The sequence below is a fragment of the Serinus canaria genome, chromosome 11 (genome assembly GCF_022539315.1).
Source record: "Serinus canaria isolate serCan28SL12 chromosome 11, serCan2020, whole genome shotgun sequence".
NCBI classification, from domain to species: Eukaryota; Metazoa; Chordata; class Aves; order Passeriformes; family Fringillidae; genus Serinus; species Serinus canaria.
In genome coordinates, this window is record NC_066325.1 from 13,561,981 (window position 1) to 13,579,831 (window position 17,851).

General features: G+C 55.4%; 1 protein-coding gene across 1 annotated transcript; it reads right to left on the bottom strand.

The window, feature by feature from the left end:
- Positions 1-367: 367 nt before the first annotated feature.
- HSD11B2 (hydroxysteroid 11-beta dehydrogenase 2) lies at positions 368-17,366 on the bottom strand. Its single transcript, XM_030227720.2, has 5 exons — positions 17,068-17,366; positions 2,911-3,123; positions 2,461-2,646; positions 1,723-1,860; positions 368-1,239 (listed from the first exon to the last, which is right to left on the bottom strand). The coding sequence occupies exons 1-5, from the start codon at positions 17,360-17,362 to the stop codon at positions 878-880; spliced, it is 1,194 nt and encodes a 397-aa protein (XP_030083580.1). The 5' UTR covers positions 17,363-17,366; the 3' UTR covers positions 368-877.
- Between the last annotated feature and the right edge of the window lie 485 nt (positions 17,367-17,851).

Sequence of the window (17,851 nt, forward strand, 5' to 3'; positions counted from 1 at the left end):
GGTGCAGCCTTATGGGAATGATCCATAAGGTTAGGGAGCTGCATGGTTTGTCCCTGGTGCCTGGGGCTGTTCACGTGGGGCACTGTCACCGCTGCCATCCTTGCCCCAGCAGGGCCACAGAGTCAGAGCAAAGCAAAAGAAAGCTTTTGGCATAGGGCTGGGGAGGAGCAGGGAGTGAGCACAAATATCTCCTGGCAGGCTGAGCCCTTTTCTGGGAGTACCTGTGGCACCTGCTGCTGCATGTGAGACTCCTGCCACAGTGGTCGGTGTGGTGCTAGCCATGACCCAGCTTAGCTCTGCCCACAGACTGGGCATTCCTGAGCAGCATTGCAGCACTGCACTGTGGAAGGAGACACCCAGAGCCTGCTGGAATATCAATAATGGATTTATTTAAAAAGTGACAATCACATAGTTCATCTCATGAAGAGCTCTGCAGCACTGGCAGCCTGGTCATGGCCCCTGCTCTCGTCAGGAGCTTGTGGAGTGTGTAATGAGTGGCAGGGAGGCAGCGGCCACAGGGTCCCAGCCCTGACCCAGCCAAGAGGGGATGGAGACAAACAGCTCTGAGAGCAGTAAGGAAGGTGGTGGGTAGCTGAGGAGGTACATCCCAGCCTGTGGTGCAGAGCTGCTGAGTCAGACAGGGATGGGCCTCTTGGACGGTACATGGTTAGAAAAAATACAAAACCAAGGTCTCTAGAAAATGTTGATTCTTGCACAATAGAAAATAGATCTATCTGATTTTGGAAAGAAATTTGGTTTTTAACGTCTAGTGCTGATTGTTCCCCCACGGTGCAGGAGGGCGGTGCCTTTGGCTTTGCACATGCTCAGAGGCCCGTGTGCCTGGACAGCCAGGGAGCAGGCCCTGTGCAGGCCCAGGTCAGGCCTTCTTCACATCATTGTGGTGCTCTCGCCGCAGGGCTCGGGGCAGCTTGGGGTTGATGAAGAATCCTTTCAAGAACAAGTCTCGGACAAAGTAGGGCAGGTAGCGGTGTATGAAATACATGATCCCAAGGCCCTGCCCTGGGTAGTAGCGCACGGCTGGGTTGGCAGCCAGAAGCCCCTCTGTGATGCTGTTCACCACTGCGCTGAGGTCCTCCACTGCCACCTTCATGAACTGGATGAACTGCTGGTTGATCTCCTCTACATAGTCCTCCCCATAGGCCTGCAGCAGCTCCTGGGGCAGACTGGCCAACAGCTGCTGCTTCTGCAGGTTCCAGAAGGCAGGGTCACACGTTGTCCCTGCAAGGAAACAGTTCCGTGAGCTGTGTAGGCCCCCCCCACTCCAGCCCCCCTGCCATGGGTGCCGGCAGCTTCAGTCACCTTCCAGCCTCACAGGAAGGTCCAGCTGAGACCCTGGCAAAGAGTGCCATGAGGGGAGTACAGTAGTAGCACCATAGTGGCACTTGCTAGCCTGATACTGGACCAGGGGTCTTGGACCCTGCCTGCAGTGGGGATGCTGCTGTCATAAACGTGACTGAGCTGCTTTGACCAGTCCTAGTGGTATGGGGTCTGCTGGCAGGACTTGATCCCGATGCTGTTTCCCATCCATCAGAGCCCAATGGCCACAGGATAGTCACTGTCCCTGTATGGCTGGAGATGCCCAGAAGCTGCATGCTCATCCCATGCTGCAGAAGCTCATCCCATTGCTCCATCTTCTGCCTCCCTGGAATACTTGTCTTTTGCCCATAGGCACAGACAGGGAGTAGGCACTGACCCTCTTACCTGTTTTGTAGTAGCCGGGCAGGATGAGGCTGACTTTGATGCCCCAGGGCTGGAGCTCGCTGCGGAAGGTGTCCATGACTAGGCTGAGGGCTGCCTTTGAGGCCCCGTAGGCTGCCAGGCAGGGGAAGGGCATGTCACCTGGCATGAGTGAAAGAGTGAGTGAGGCAGTGCTCTAGCAGGGACAGAGGGGAGTGGGAGCAAAGGGCAGGGCTTTGTGTAGGGCTATGTTCCTGGCCCCTGCTTAAGGAAATGGCTTAGGGTTTGTTTTGCTGAGAAAACAACTGAAAATAGCTTCAAATAAATGTTTTAATGGAGGAGAAAAAAGTTGTGAGGAAGAGGAAAATGATTTTGTTCCCTATCCAGCTAAAGCTTGGCATTGTCATCCCCAGTGGAGGATTAGATTATTCTAATGGACAAAAAAAAGCATGGGGGAGAGGAAGTTGATTTTCCCTCCCTGGCCAGGCTGTCATCCCCAATGGAGGTACATGGCAGCTGGGCTTGGGTTGCCCATGCTGCCTGTGAGCAGGCTGACTGTCCCCACCCTCCATGTCTCCTAATGTGTTGGTGGCTGCTGTGGGGTTCAGCAGTGCTGCCAGCTCATCCTAGATCTTCCTGGTGCTAGTTTGCTGAGAAAGTTGGAGTGCCTGGAGGTTGGGAATTGCACCACACCATGGGGATGCTCAAGCTGTGCCTGGGCTGAGGGTGCCAGGGAGGCCAGGATGGAGGGAGGCTGCTCACCTGCAGGGCTGCTCACGGTGACAATGCGGCCACCAGCAGAGCGGAGCAGGGGCAGCAGCCCCTTGGTGAGCTCCAGGGAGCCAAAGAAGTTCACCTCCATGCAGGTGCGGAACTTGCTCAGCGGTGAGAGCTCAGCGTCGGCGATGGTGTCATTGAACCCGGCATTGTTCACCAGGCCCCAGAGTCCTGTGGGGATGGGATACTTGAAGAGGTGACTTGAATGGGGAAGCCCCACCCTGGGATTCCCAGCTGCTCCTCAGGCTGATGGGGGTCCTGCAAGGGTTCTCCAGGACACGAAAACTTGGCAAACTTGACTCTTGGCACAAGTGCCTACAGGGACACAGCCCCCCCGTGGAAATACATGGAGGTTTGCCACTGCCATGCTGGCTGCAGGCTGAGGTCTCAGGGAGTTCTGTGGGGTCCTGTGAGGTTGCCAAAGGTGGCTCCTACCTGTGCTGTTGGTGTGGGCCTGGATATGCTGCAGGACGCGCTGGATGTCCTCTGTCTTGGTCAGGTCCATCTGCAGCAGCGTCAGCCTCGTCGAGCAGCTCTGGCGCAGCTCTTGGGCACCAGGACTCTGCAGGTCCAGCACGCTGGCAAACACCCGAAAGCCCATGATGTCCAAGTGCCTGGCTGTTGCCTGCCCAAAGCCCGAGTCACATCCTGAAAGAGATGGGAAGAGCCTTGCAGTGGCCAGTGACAGCCACTGTCTGTCTCCAGTCCCCAAAGATCCCCTAGCTCTGCCTCTCCATCACTAGGAACCAACCCCAGGAACCAAACATCCACCCCGGCATCAGTTTTCCTTGCCTGAGGACCACCTCGGCTCTGCACCCCGCTGGAGCTCCTGACTCACCAGGATATGACCTTGCCCTGGGGCATTCGCAGGTTTTGGAGCTGCTGTTGTCTCTTGCTTGCCAGAGGAAAACAACACTTCCTTTATCTGCAACCCCATCACCCCGAGCTGCAGGCAAACCCTCAGGCGCCACACAGAACGGCCCAGAGCCCTGCAGCGGCCATCAACCCTCAAAATAGCCTCTAAAAGCTCCATCAAGCACCATTCATAAGGCTCAGTGGGAGACTTTTGTCAAATGCCTTTTGACTCCCAGAAAGTGATCAAGAGGCAGAGGACCTCTTTGCCTGGCTGGGCCATGAGGGGATTAAAAAGGGTGAGGAAAAAAAAAGGATTCTGGTCTGCCCCTGCTACCCTGCATCCTTCAAGGGAGCATCCAAACGGGATGGACCACTTGGGAGAGTACTGGTGCTCCCTGCCTGGTACCAGTCTCATTTCCTCCATCTCTGCTCAAACAGGGGCGCCACAGGTGACACTGTCACCTGCAAAGCCACCATCGGAGTGGCTGGGAGACAGCCCAGGCGGGAGCTGGCTGTTGCAGAGCGGTGACAAGGCCAGTGGCCAGGGTGGAGCGGCCAGGATGCAAACAAACAGCAGCAGCAAGGTACAGGCTGTTCCCGGGGCCGATGGCAGCACTGATAGCTCGGGGAGTCTGTGCCACAACCGCTGCCCAGTCACATTAACCATTAACAGGGGAGCACTGCAGGGGCAGCCCCATGGCCCTGTACCCTCCTGCCCTGCACCTTTGGGTGCTTGTGAGGACATGCTGGAAACGGACCCTGTGTGGCACCTGGAGCCACCCTGGGGTGGACACGACAGTGGCCCTGGGGACTGTTACCTCACAAGATTCAGCACCCCTCCACCAGCCTTTGGTGGGGGAGGGAGGTGGGCACAGGGACTGGCTGCCTCACTCTTCCATACCCCCAGCCTGGGATCAGGCACTTACAGCTCTTGGGGTGCCAGCTAAGCATCAGTTCAGCGTCTCTGTCCCAGTTCCCAGCTCAGTTTTACTCTATTGCTGCGTCAGAAACCTGTAATTAAACCTCTGGCCAGAGGCCAGAGTGATAACAGAGGTGCTCAGTTGGCAGGAAGGGGCTGCAGGGACCTCCTTTTCCCACACAACACCCCACACTCATCGTGGATGTGTGCCAGGTTGGCTCAGCATCACCCCAGCATTGTCCCTGGCATTGCCCCAGTATCACCCCCAGAACCCTGGTCCGCAGGGCATGCTGAAGGTGCTGTGGGTACAGCACATCCACCTCTCCCCTCCCTAGGAGCAGTGCATGCTGCCAGCAGACAAACAGATAAGGTGCATTTCACCTTTCCAAGCAGTGCAGGAGAAAACTGCAATAAAGATAAGGTTTAAAAATAAAAGTGCTTGTGGCCACAGCCTCACCATCACGCAGCCAACAGGAGGGTTACCTGCACTGCTCCCATGCAGCTGGCAAGAAAATCTTCCAGTCCAAACATGAAGCTTCCTATCACCACATAATTCTCAAATCCCCGGGAAATATCCCAAAAAACTGAGAGCCAGGTTTGCTGGCTTCTTATGGGCAAGTCTGGCAAGGAGGGAGCAAACACAGCCACATGCTGTCCAAGTCAGGCAGGGTTTGTTTTGCCTTAGAGGAGCAGGGCAGTCAGAGGGTTTGTTTCGGAAGTTCTAATTTATTCACACACATACCAAATAAAAAAACTCCTGGGAGGCTGGCAGGAGGCCCAAGGCCAGGAGGGTGAGGATGCTCTGGTGTTATTTAAGGTCTCCGCTGCTGCTAGCTTCCCATCCGCTGTGCTCAGGCATGGCCAAGAGTGCAGGGAGGGACAACGAACCCCCTGGGCCCATAACACGTGGCCCCAAAGCATGGCAGCTTTCCCAGGGCTATGTTCACTCCTCATGGCCACCAGCACATGAGCTGCTGGCCACGCTGGAGCTGGCACAGGAGCCATTGCCGCTAGCCTGGCCCCGCCGGGAGCGCTGGAGCCGTCCAGTCTGTGCAGCCCCAGCAAGGCTGGCGCTAGGCTCGCTGCCCTCCCAGGATGCTGCATCACGAGGAGATGCCGGCGCCAGTTCCCCCCGCCCCAGCTCCCAGCTTGCCAGCTGGTTTCACAGTCGTGCTGGAGGGAAGGACGTGGTCAGATCAAGCACAGGAGCGCAGCATTGGGAGCACAGCAGAGGAGAGCAGGTACCTTGAAGCCCCTGCATCACATCCCCACAGACCCTGGGCCAGCACATAGAGACTTTTGCTGCAGCAGGAGCAGAGCAAAACCTGAGTCCAGGTTGCAAAATCAGCAGCCCTCCACAGGCTCAGCAAGCTGGGACAAACAACTGCACCAGTGGCCAGCCGGACATTTTCCAGAGCAGCAGGTCAGCAGCAGATCCTGAGAACTTTGCAGAAACTCCAGCCATTTCAGCGGCTCCCCAAAGAGCAAGAGGTGCAAGCCTCCACTAGAATTTTGGCATGACAAGCTCCAATTTTACTTATCTTGAGCAAGCAAAAAGGTTTGGCCTCCAGCATCATCATAAGGGGTGCCTTCCCACCCACTCGGGGCGGGAAAGAGGACTGACACCACAGCAGTTTGCATCCATTGTCCAGAGCTGCTCCTCACCGGTGACCGCAGAGCCACCACCGGGGCTGAGCTGTGCCAGCTGGGCAGCTCCCAGTCAGCCTCCACCACTCGCGCTTCCTCGCTGCCAGGAGCCGGCTGAAGCTGCAGTCCCGGTTTGGTGTGGACACATTTCTTTCAGGTGAGTCAGGCATGGCACAGCTCTGACATTTTGCTGTCTCAGGTATTCACCCTGCTCTCCTGCTCCAGCACCAAGGCCACCACACACAGACATGCTCAAAATTAGTGCTACAGTTTTCTGATTGGAGCAGAGAGGGTCAATAACACGGCTGTGACCCGCGAGCTGCTGAACCACAACCACGTGCCTGCCCCTGCCTCCACTGCTGGCATGGTACGTGATGGAGGGCTGGCAGCACAGGTCTGCAGTGCTCACCCCAGCACAACCTAGGAATGAATTCCCTTCCCAAACTGTGAGCTGAGAGTCCCCATCCATGAGCCATGAGCTGTGCAGTCTCATTCTGGAGCTGTGGAACTGCAAGCTGAGCATCTTAAGCCCTGAGTTACAAGCCAAGCTTCTTCATTTCCAAGCTATGAGCTGTGTACATCCTCATCCCTGAGCCATAAACTGAGCACCCTCATCTCTGAACCAGAAGTTGTACATCCTTATGACCTCTGTATCCTGATCCCTGAACCATGCACAACAGGTGAGGACCAATGAAAACCTAAGCAGTGAGAACCACAGCTTGGCTAAAGAATTCCCATATGCCTGCAAAACTGCCCAGAGCCTGATGGGTACAGTAGCATCTCCCTGGATCTGGTCCCTCCATAGCCACCCCAGCTGAGGACCTTGGTGTGGAAGCTGAAGAGGGGTTGCCCAAGGGCTGAGCACCCTTGTGATGGACCTGCTCCCCCATGGTCACCCTAGCAGTGTGGTCAGTCAGCAGCCCTTGGGGCAATGCCCCAGGCACCTGACAGCTGGAGGCACCCCTTGAGGATGCTCCATCTTCCACTGACTGGGAGCTTGCTAGCTGAGTTGGGCACTCAGAAGGACATCATCTCCTCCACCCCCATCAGCTCTGCAGGCCCTTGCCTGGGTGCCCCCTGCTGCTCCCCAAATCCCAGGACATCAGTCCCACCTCCCCAAAGTGCTTTAGGGCTGTGTGTCCCACCACCCTGTCCAAGAGGCCTTGCCAAGGTGGAGATGTCATCAGGCTCAAGGACACCATCAACAGGGCACCAAGGCCGAGTGGATTATCATGCTGAGCCCCTTGTTTCCATAGGCTCAAGGGATGCCAAGCTCAATGTGGCCTTCTGGCTCTGACAGGATTCATTGCCGTCATGGATCCAGCTTCTACGGGCATGGTATGGGATTTAGCCAGGCAGCACTGAGGGAGGCTCAGCTGGGTGCTGGAGCAGGCACTGATCCCAACTCAGCTGTTTGTTTCAGTTCAGTCCTGGGAGTGTGGGCACCTCATGGATGTGGAAGCACAGGATAAGGTGGGAATGGTGTCATCAGAGGGGATGGCAGTCCCCTGAGGAACTCAAGGAGGGGGTCTTTGCACAGTGCACATCCAGGCATAATAAAATGTCCAGCAAAATCCTGTGTGGGCAGGACAAGGCCCAGTGGCCAACACCTTCCGGATGCTGCACACATTTGGAGCAAGGAGTGATAAAGGGGTGATGTCAGCCCTGGGCAAGAGGGAACAAATTCTTGGCAGGACACAGGAGAGGGAGGGGAAGGCAGGAGCACCTGTCCCCACAGCAGCTGGGCCACCACAGCCATGCACCAGCCCTGGCCTCCCCAGCCAGGCATGAGCCACCATCTGCCCACACCCAAGGTACTTCTGTGGGAGTGGGGCTGGGAAGGGGCACCCACAGCCCCCAACCCATCCAGTGTCATCACTATTAACAGGAAACACCACCCAAGCCACTGGCTTGCATGGCATGCCATGTCCCCATTCCCCGTGGGAGCAGCCCTCATGCCCAAACACAGGCACACAGGGCTGGGGTGGCAGCAGGCCTAGTGATGCTACTGCTGCTCCTCACCACTGGGGTTCAGGAAGCCACAAGCCTAATTAAATTAAATTAAAGCCAGATGATACCTTAAGGGATGACCCAAATCCCATCCCCAAATCCCTAGGGAGTGGATAATGCAGGAGCCCCCCACCCAAGCAGCCTGGGTGTGCATCCCTGCAAAGCCTCAGCCTCCTTCCAGAGCAGGACCTGAGCCAAGGGGGGCACACACTGCCCCTGCTCCCCTAGGACCACCTCCCTGCATGACACAGTTGGCACAGGCAGCTGGAGGGAGATTGCTGATGGCTCCCACAGCCCAGGATAGACACGTCCTTCCAACAGGTCCTGTGGGTCAGAGCAGGGGTCAGACAAACCCTCAGCCCCACAGGGAGACGCATGACAGAAGGCAGAGCTGAGAATTCCCTGGCAGGGGGTACATGGGTGACCTACCCCTCTGTGTGCCAGGGACAATAGCCAGATGGTATGAATTACAGTGGATTAGCCTAGTGTTTCTGGGGCCTCCCAGTCATCACCTCCAGCCAGGAAGTTATCTCCCATTTAACAAAGAGAAGGGGGAAATCTGATTTTCTGCCTAGACACCAACACAACCAGACAGGGATGACGAGGAGCCCCCAGGCCAGTGTGAATGCACCCACAGCTTCTGGATTAAAGGCCATTTCTTAGGAGCTTTACTGGTGCATCCGTATGGGGGACTGATTGCACAAAAGCAGCTGGGCAATAAAAAAATTGTCAGGGGCCACAGCCCTCCCCATTACTGTCACTAAAAGCCATCCAGATGCCTTATCCCCCACCAAAGCCGTGAGCAGCTGATGCTGCTTGCCACCAGTGGGGCTAATGAACGTAGGAGCTTGTTCGTGCCCTGGGACAGCAGGACAGGAATGAACCCAGCCGCCCCCTGCAATGCAAGGCCAGTGCCTGGTGGGATGCTCAAAGAGGCTGGGACCCAGGAATTAACCCAGCCCTGGCATGGCAGTGATGCTGCTGCAGTGAGCAGTGACCCTGGGCTCACAAGCTGACGGGGGTGGGGGGAGGAAATGCCACCTCCAGCCTCACTGTGACACTTCGCAGAAAGAGAGCACAGGAATTTCCTAGAAGCAGCCGCTCACCGCATGCCGGGGCTGGATGGCATCTTCCGGCAGCTGCTGTCTCCAGCAAGGGGAGATCCTCTCCCCAAAAGGAGCAGTGAGACTTTCACAGTCAAGAATTTCATCTTGCAGCAGGCAGGGATGCACAAGAGATGTCAGCAGCACAGACTTCACCTGGCACAGGCTGTACGTGAGTGCTAATCTGGGATGAATGGATGGCCCTCCAAGAGGAAGTTGTGAAGAGCTATGGTGATAGCTGGGTTAATAATCACCCTCAAAGGGAACATGGTGAACTGGGAACATGGAGCTGACAAGCCTCGAAAGCCATCCATCAGGAAGAGCTGTCGCTGGGAAGGACACCCATGGTCCAGAGACAACTTGACCAGATCACTCAAGGTCAAGTGCCACTCAAGATCAGTGCCAATGGCAAGGTGGCACTGGTAACACATCCACCTGGGCTCTTGGAGAGGGAGATGCTGGGTAGGAACCAGGCTGAGAAGCCAGAAAGCTCCACTGGCTATATCTGGAGATGCTCCTGGGGAAGAAGGTGGTGGCAATAGAGCCATGGCTGGGGCACCTGCTGGTGGGCACCTCTAGTCTGCAAAAGGGCTCTCCAGGGACTCCCAGCAGGCTGGAGAACCACCAGCTGAGCCCCATATCCATTCCTCTTGTGTGCTAACAAGCAAAGAGAGGCATCAGGTCGTTCCTAAGGTCTGCTACAGGCGGGGCTAATCCATCCACAGGCAGCTGAAGGGAAGAACAGCTCTTCTGCATGGACCATCATGAGCCATCACCACCCAGGGACATCTCAGGGAAGGTCATTTTAGCCAGGACAGCCATGGCATGACCAGGAGAACCTCTAACCATGTGGTGGGACAAGTCAGCTGTGGGAGAGCTTTGAAGTGCCACCCAGGCAGCACTGTGGGCAACTCACAAGTGATGCCAGCAGGGACAAAGCCATGCTGGGAGAGTGCTGACCAGAGCAACAGGTCAGAGCAAGCCCAGGGGATGGATCACCATGTTGAGCATCTCAGAGTTTGCAGCACCCCAATAAAGCTACAGCAGTTTTAATGGAGCACTAGGGGTAATATTTAGGGGTATTTTGCTGATGAGATTTTATTTTGCTTGTAGGGTGCCAGCTCATCACTCTCCTTGTCACAAGAGTAAACTCCCACCTCATGCCACAATCCCAAGCAAGCAGAAGTGGTGCAAGCCCTGCTCATTCCCACATCATGATGGTCTCTACAGCTGCACCAACTATTTTCTTTTGCAGCTTCCAGATCCATGTGAAGCGGGGGACTTTTTTTTTTTTTTTAAGAAACAGAGTAAAACACTTGAGCAAACACCAACTGAGCTTCTGCCAAGACAGCTTTTGAAATACACTGAGCTATTTAAGCCCCCAGGCTCAGAGCTGTGCTTCATGACATCCTCAACCCACCTGCCCTTTCCATACACAGCTCAAGCTATCCCCTCCTTACTCTTCACCTGCAGCTCTCACCAGCTCTTCAGAGTAAGAGTTTGAGTATCATAAGGCTACTTTGGCGCATTTTCCCCAAAATACAAGAAGGTGGCCCTCCAGGCTGATATGCTTGGACATAGTTGTGCTGACCCAGGCCATGCCAGGGCAGCACCCACATGTGCCCTTCAGCTTAGGCAGAGCCCAGCACAACATCTGAAAGAGGGGGACAGAACTCATCCTGGGATGGCTGCACACCCCAGGTTGGAGCTTATCCCCACCTGGACCTTAGAGAGGAACATTGGTCACAGTGGTTTACTCATAACAGGATGAGGCCCTCATAACCCAGAGAAGCTGCAGCTGCCCCATCCCTGGAAGTGTTCAAGGCCAGGTGAGATGTGTCTTAGAGCAACCTGGTCTAGCAGGTGTCCCTGCCCATGGCAGGGGGATTAGAACAAGATGGTCTTTAAAGCCTTTTCCCAATCCAAACCATTCAGAGCTTCTATGATTCTGAGAGGCCAGACTTTCAGAGCTGCCACAGAAGACATCAGAGCAGGTACCTGAGCTTTCCAGCCCATCCCTTCTCTCTGTTCCCAGCCTGCCTGGGAGTCACTCACCATCTGGCTCCACAGGGTCAGCCACCCAACAAGAGGAAGTGCTGCCGCAAAGCCTGTAAAGCCAAAAACTGCTTTTCAAGATTACAGCCTTAGAGCCAGCAAATCCCAGGACAGCGCCATGTGTGACAGGGAAGCCAGCTCCCGAGGGGGAAGCTGATAAAGCTCAGGGGCTGGCAGCTCTCCAGGGGAGAAGGAAGCAGAAGTGATACGTTGGACTTACAAGCTGAGACAGAAGAACGGGAGATGGTGGATATACCGCAGCCACTGAGTGGAGCAGGGAAGGAGGTAACAGGCACATGCTGGGGAGGTTAAAAATAAAAGCTCCTAAACTATACCTGTAGCAATGCACTGGCAGCATGAGGGCAGTTTTTCCACCTTATCATAGAAAATTTGAGCATTCTCCACCTTAATATAGAACAATTAGGTTGGAAGGGACTTTATAGGGTCATCCAATTCCAACACCCCTGCCGTGGGCAGGGACACTTTCCACTAGCCTAGATTGCTCCAAGCCCCATCCAACGTGGCCTTGGAGGCTCCACAGCAGTACCTCAGATCTGAGATGACAGGAGGGACATCAGGAGGTGAAGAGGTACAAAAGCCCTGCAGCCTTTCCTCCTCAGAAAAAAAAAAGCCTCTCCAGCTGGAGTTTTAGACCAGCACTGAAAGAAGACTATGGGCAAAAGGCAAAGATTTGGTGGAAACACCTTGAAGAGCCCCCTCAAACAAAACCCTGGCTAAGCAAGTCCACCAACCCTGTGCTGTGCTCCCAGCAGTAAAAGCAGCAACTGGCTCTTCTGTAACCAGATCCTGGCTTGAGGGGAGCTAGACTCAACAGTGGGTAACTCAATCCCAGACCTCATTAAAAATGTGCTGCTCATTGGACTAGAGGGCAGCAACTGCCTACACTTCTCTCCTCCCGAAAGCATCCGTTCCCATCTGACAATCTCATTTCGGCAGGGAAGTCTTTGCTTTGTTGCTCTCATGTCCCCACATAACCCCGAGGTTAATCAAGCCAGCTTGGGTTTCTCTACCAACTCCAGTCTCCCACAGTATGAAACCTCAATGTGTTTTTCCTCCTAATTAGCTGTGCTCATCATTTTTGATGAACGGTGCTAAAAACTCCCACCTCAACAGGTCTATGTCATTAGTAGGCTTCAAAAGTGCTTATTTTATAGATAAGTGAGAAAAAGCCAAGCATATCTATCCACATGCCTGTGGTGAGCTGGGGTAGGTATCTATTTCTGAAGAAACCTCACGTGGGAAAGAAGAATCCTAAATCCATGGAGGGCTGCTGACAAAGCGGGGGGAGAGATTCAGCCCTGCAGATAGAGGCAGAAAAAACAGCTTTCCTGCTTTGTTCCCAAAAGCCAACAGCAAACCCTATAACTAGAGATAAATGTTGCCTTTTTTTTACTTCAAGTATACCAGGAATTGCTTGTACACCAGAGCTGGAGTTTGGGTGTTTGATTTTGGTCCTGTCCCACCCCTCAGCTTGGAGGCAGCAGCTGCCTCTGCTGTTAATTTTTAATAGATTCTGGAAAAATCAGAGCAATTTCAGGGAATAAGCTGATTTTTCAGCTTTCACTTACAGAATCACAGAATGGTTTGGTTTGGCAGGGACCTGAAAGATTACCTAGTTCCAACCCCCTGCACTTAGGCTGGGGAAAGATCCCAGGTACCTCTGAGCTGGATCACTGGCTTCAGAAGCAGAGTGAAAGTCACCTATGGAGAGCTGCAGCACCTTTGCACAGAGCATTTCTCACAGCAAGGCTGCTGGCAGGCTCAGCACCAAACATAGGTTGTGAGCATGCTGTGCAGGTGCTTTGGCCATGCCAGGGTGCAGAGGTGCCCATCCCAGAGCCAGCCCTGAATCCTTGACCCTGGCATTTCTCAGTCATCTTGTTTAGCTGGAAAATAGATCTAAGACAACATCAAAGTCTAGACGGGAGCAACACTGCTTTTTTTACCACAGAAACTGATTTACCTTCACAGCAGAAAGCAAGAGTCCCAACATCTGGATTGAATCATTCAGTCCTGCTGCAGCCAGCAGATGCTTCAACATCTGTGGAGTGCATGGGAAACACTGAAGTGCTGCAAGTTGCAAAGCCTCTGTTAACCTTGAACATGATCTGGAGCTCTGACCCACTTCAGATTGTTAATGGGGCATGCAATTGTAACAAGAAGGCTTCACCAGGAAAAACACACTTTCCCTGCAGCCAGGAAGAAGAGAGGAGGACAGGGCAGGTTTGGGTCTGGGCAGCCTGACCAACAACCACTTTTGCTCACAAAGATGATTTGTTGGAAGACAGACCAATCTGCAGGTGCTCCTAGCTTCCTTCACAGGCTGCACCAAGAAAGAGCAAGAATACAAGAGACCCAGACTGCTTCTCTCAAGCAGCCATCCTGATGTTTGGGGTTATTGGAGAGCTAATTCAGGTACCACCATTATAGACAGAACAACAATTCACTATTTTCAATTTTCCATCCAAGCTGAAGCATATGAACCAGTATCTTGTAACAACTCCTGCCTTTCCTCTGCTCTGGCAAAGCCCTGCAGGCAGGCAGACTCTATGGGCTGCTTTGCATTTGGTGCTTTTCAAGGCTCTGCAGTAAATCGGGCAATTGGCTACTGTCCAAAGAACCACCCCACACAGTCACACATGGCAGAGCTACACAACAGCAAGAGGCTTCTCCAGCTGCTCAGTGGAGCCCTGGCATGCTCCTGGCCATCCCTCCACCACCTCCAGGCACCCAGTTTTGTTGGATGGTTTCAATAGACTCACTGAATTCCACAGGCATCTCCTAAGACCACAGGAACCAAAGGATGTTGTAGGTTCATGTCTAAACTGACCCAGTCAAAGCCCAGCCTTGAACAAAGCACTACCAGCCTGAATCTGGAGAGGCCAAGAAATGGCAGCTCATGACCTCCCTCCAAGACTGCTCTTGCAGAGCATCAGCCCTATCCATGCTCCAGAGGTTTGACTGCTTTTTGTATCAATTCCCAGTGCGAAGCAGTATGGGATATAATACTCCTCCTCTTTGTTCACACAGCTCTGAGGAGTCCAGTGGCCCTCAGAACACCCAGCAGTACCATTTCACATTTGGGAAGGGGGATGCACACACAAACCAGCTGTTTGATGTTTGGAGCAAGCAGCTCTTAATGAGCCACTGCCCCCACTGGCCCACAGATGCCAGCCAGCAGCACCAGCACCCTGGAGTGCCCTGTCACACACTGTGGTGAGGGATGCCAGGTATTGGCTGCCTTGCAGCTTCCCAGTGCTGGATCAGGCTCTGTTCAGGTAGCTGCCCATGCCAACCCTGCCCACACTGCAGGTATGTTTGGGTCCTTGTGGTTTTCTGAGTATGGCTAAAGCCTGTGCCAGGTGTGGGCTTATCTTTAAGGCAAGGGCAGGTTCAGGACAGCAAACTAAGGGAGTCATGGAGATAGCTGCTGTCTCCCTTCCCAGCCCAGGCCAAGCAGCTGATCTCTCCCCTCATCCCCACCATCCTCCTAGGCCTGACCTCTCCCAGCCCCTGGCTGCACAGGAGGGCATTCTCCTCCTCCCTGAAAACAGCTGTTACATCTCCTAGGAATACAGGATTAACACTTTCCTCACCCCTGCCCCCAGCCAGGCTGCATCCACTGGAGCCATGCTCCTGGAGAAGCTGGGATGCAGAACAAAAGCCCCAAGGTCACAACCCCAGACAAACACAGCACTGCAGGGACTAGTGACCACTTACTTTGCTAGCCCAGGGGATGCCTCATGGGAAAGCACAGCATCCTTTGCTCCCCTCTAGCAGCAGGTGGCTGCCCATCCCTACTCCAGCCACCCCCAGTCCCACGTGCAACAGTCAAAATGCAAACCTGCAGCAGATGGGAAACGCCACAACTTTCCAGCCCCTGCTGCTACCACAGGGTCAGCAGCTTTGCTCTGCAGCAGCTCTACAGCTGCTCTGCTATTTTCCCACTGAGCTGCACAGTTAGTTTTCCTTCAATCACTGCCATAACTAAGTTTTATTTAGCCAGCAATGTCCGAACAGCACATGGCGCTGGAGCATCACACACAGAGCTCAATTCGGGGTTGTTCCCGGAGAGAGTGGGCAGCTGGAAGAGCTGAAACGCACCACCCAGGAGATAGAGCAGCACTGCAGCCACCTTGCCCCAAATAAGCATCACTGAACCTGCTGCAGGATTAAGACAACGGCCAAGATGTATATGAGAAAATGATGCCCAAAGATTTTCAGGCTGAAACCTGCACTGCTCCATCGGGAGGGGACTTTGTGCCATTTCTCAGTTGATCTGCAAGGTCCAGCACAACACACAGCATGGCAGAAGTTCTGTCCCTGACCTCACACACCTTCAATGAGGCCCAGCATTGTCAGCCATCCATGCTTTTGCTCTCTGCCAGGCTTTGCTTCCCATTGGCAAGAGGAGGAAGGTCAGGCTGCCTTTCTCCCCAAGCTGATCCTTCCCGGCTGCTCCCACAGGAGACACGAGCAGCTACTCAATACCTAGTTGCCTGGAATTAATCCATAAAAGAATCAGGCTAATTACTATGCAAATACTCAAGTGAGGGATGCCAACCCCAGCAAAACAGCCCTCGCATCTGCCCCTTGGCAGGCACTTGCCAGAGCAGCAGTACGGAAACGCCAATCCCGCACCGTGGGCTGCGCCTCGAACCTGTAAAACCACAAAGTATTTACAGCCAAGAGCAAACACATCAGAGCTGCAGAGGTGCCACCTCAATGCACTGGGGCAAGAACACCTTGTTCCAGTCACTGACTCACTAATTATATAGGCAATGCCAGGGAGCCAGGGCTGCCAGAGCTGGTGTGGCACAGGGCACCTGTGAGCGCATGGCTGTCAGACATCCTCTCCAGGCAGCCCTACCCTGCTGCAGCTTTGACCTTCACTCAGTTGAATCATTCATTCATCCACTGCCTTGCTCCTCTGATCTTCCTCCTCCAGAGAGGATTCCCTGCACTTCCTACTGCTGCCACAGAACCCTTCAAGCTGGAAGGGTCTTTCCTTAATTTTCTAGAAAACAAGCAAACTCCCTTCTCCAGCTTTAGCACCTCCAAACCCAGCCCAGACATCCCCACCAGGATGCAGGCTCCTGTCCTTGGGAGCACTGCCAAGGTCATGCCCAGAAGTTTCCCTCCCCTCTGCATCCATGTGGAGCCAGCAGCACCTTCCAGGCACACCTGGAGGAAAAACCACCCCAGCTCCAGCGCTTCCTTCTCATCTCTCCACTACCATTGCCTCACAGCAATGTACTGCTGAGCCTGGCTTTCATCCTGCAATTCCACTGCCAGGAGGAAGGAGTGAGAAACCATGTATATACCAAGATATCCTAAAGAGCTTCAGCCAGCAAGCCAGAGTTGTGCAAAACTTGGGAGCATAGCACATGCTCTGAGGAGCTCAGGACCACAGAGGAGCTTTGGAGCAGGCAGCCCAAAGAGGAGGCAGGCAGCAGCTGGGCAGCATTTCCCAAGGATACCCACACAGTGCAGGACCCTGTCACCAGCAGCTCCCTGGATGGAGCTCTGCATGAAGCAGTGATGCTCAGCACTACGTAGCCAGCTCTGTTGAAGCCTCTAGAGATACTATGAAAATCTTTCCAAGAACAAGTACAACTCCAGAGGGGAGGAAGGGAAGGGGAGAAGAGGAGAGGGAAGCCCTTGGGCCAGCAGACAGGGTCCAAAGCCAGCTCTGTCCCATCTAATCTCAGGGCTTCCAGAGGAAGCAGCTCTCGGCATCATGCTGCAACTAGTGGTCAACACTCGAGGGGCCATTTCAACTCCCTGCTTCGCGGGGCAGATACAGCCTGGCCAGTTCTGCTTGGACGTGGAAGAGGATGAGGGATGCGCTGGCAGCGGTGGTTGGTCCCCAGCGGGACCCCACAGACAGCAGCGTCCTGGTGCCTGCGGGACACCCCACTCCGCTCCCCGCCGAGCCCAGGCGGTGCCGTCGGGGCGTCGAGGCCGTGTCCCCGCACTCACCTGTGACAAGGACGGCTCTGCCCGCCACCGGCAGCAGCCCGCGGGGCGCCGCCCGCCACAGCAGCAGCCCGGCGGCGGCGGCGGCCAGGGCCAGCCCCAGGGGCAGCGGCAGCCAGGCGCGGCACAGGCTCTGCAGCGCGGCCAGCAGCGCCAGCGGCAGCACCAGCCCCCGGCCCAGCGGCGGCCCCAGCCCCCGGCCCGGCCCCGGCGCCCGCCGCGCCGCCCGCAGCGCCAGGCTGCCGGCCAGAGCTGCCCACAGCGCGCCGTGCGCCCAGCGCTCCAGCCCCGGCTCCATCCCGGTCCCGATCCCGGGCCCGGCACGGCCCCGCCGCTGCCGCTCGCCCGCCCCGCCGCGCCCGTTTATAGCCGCCCGGCGGGGGAGCGGGGCGGGGCGGGACCGGCCGCCGCCAATGGGAGACGGGCGGGACGGGAGCGCAGGGCACCGGGAGCGTCGGGCACCGGGAGCGGCACCGACACCGACACCGACACCGACACCGGCGGCCGGGGAGGGGGGGAAGGCGGAGCACCTTGGTACCCACAGCTCGGCAAGGCTCGGCTCGGCTCGGCTCGGCTCGGCTCGGCTCGGCGTGGCTTGGCGCGGTACTGCACGGCACGGCTTGGGACATCGTGCTGCCTGGGTAGGCACGGCTCGGCTCGGCTCGGCTCAGCACGGTTTGGCTCGGCTCAGTCCTGCTCAGGATATTGTGCTGCCTAGGTAGGTGTGTTCAGTGTTGCTTAGTCTGGCATGGCTCAGCTCGGCTAGGGACATGATGCTACCTGGAGT

Bases quoted from the DNA above. Each gene is read 5' to 3' on its own strand.
- HSD11B2 (XM_030227720.2), bottom strand. From the start codon at position 17,362: ATGGAGCCGGGGCTGGAGCGCTGGGCGCACGGCGCGCTGTGGGCAGCT. The intron at 3,124-17,067 runs GTGAGTGCGGGG...CATCTCTTTCAG, and splicing joins CAGAGCCGTCCTTGTCACAG to GATGTGACTCGGGCTTTGGG. The intron at 1,240-1,722 runs GTAAGAGGGTCA...GTTTCCTTGCAG, and splicing joins GCCCGGCTACTACAAAACAG to GGACAACGTGTGACCCTGCC.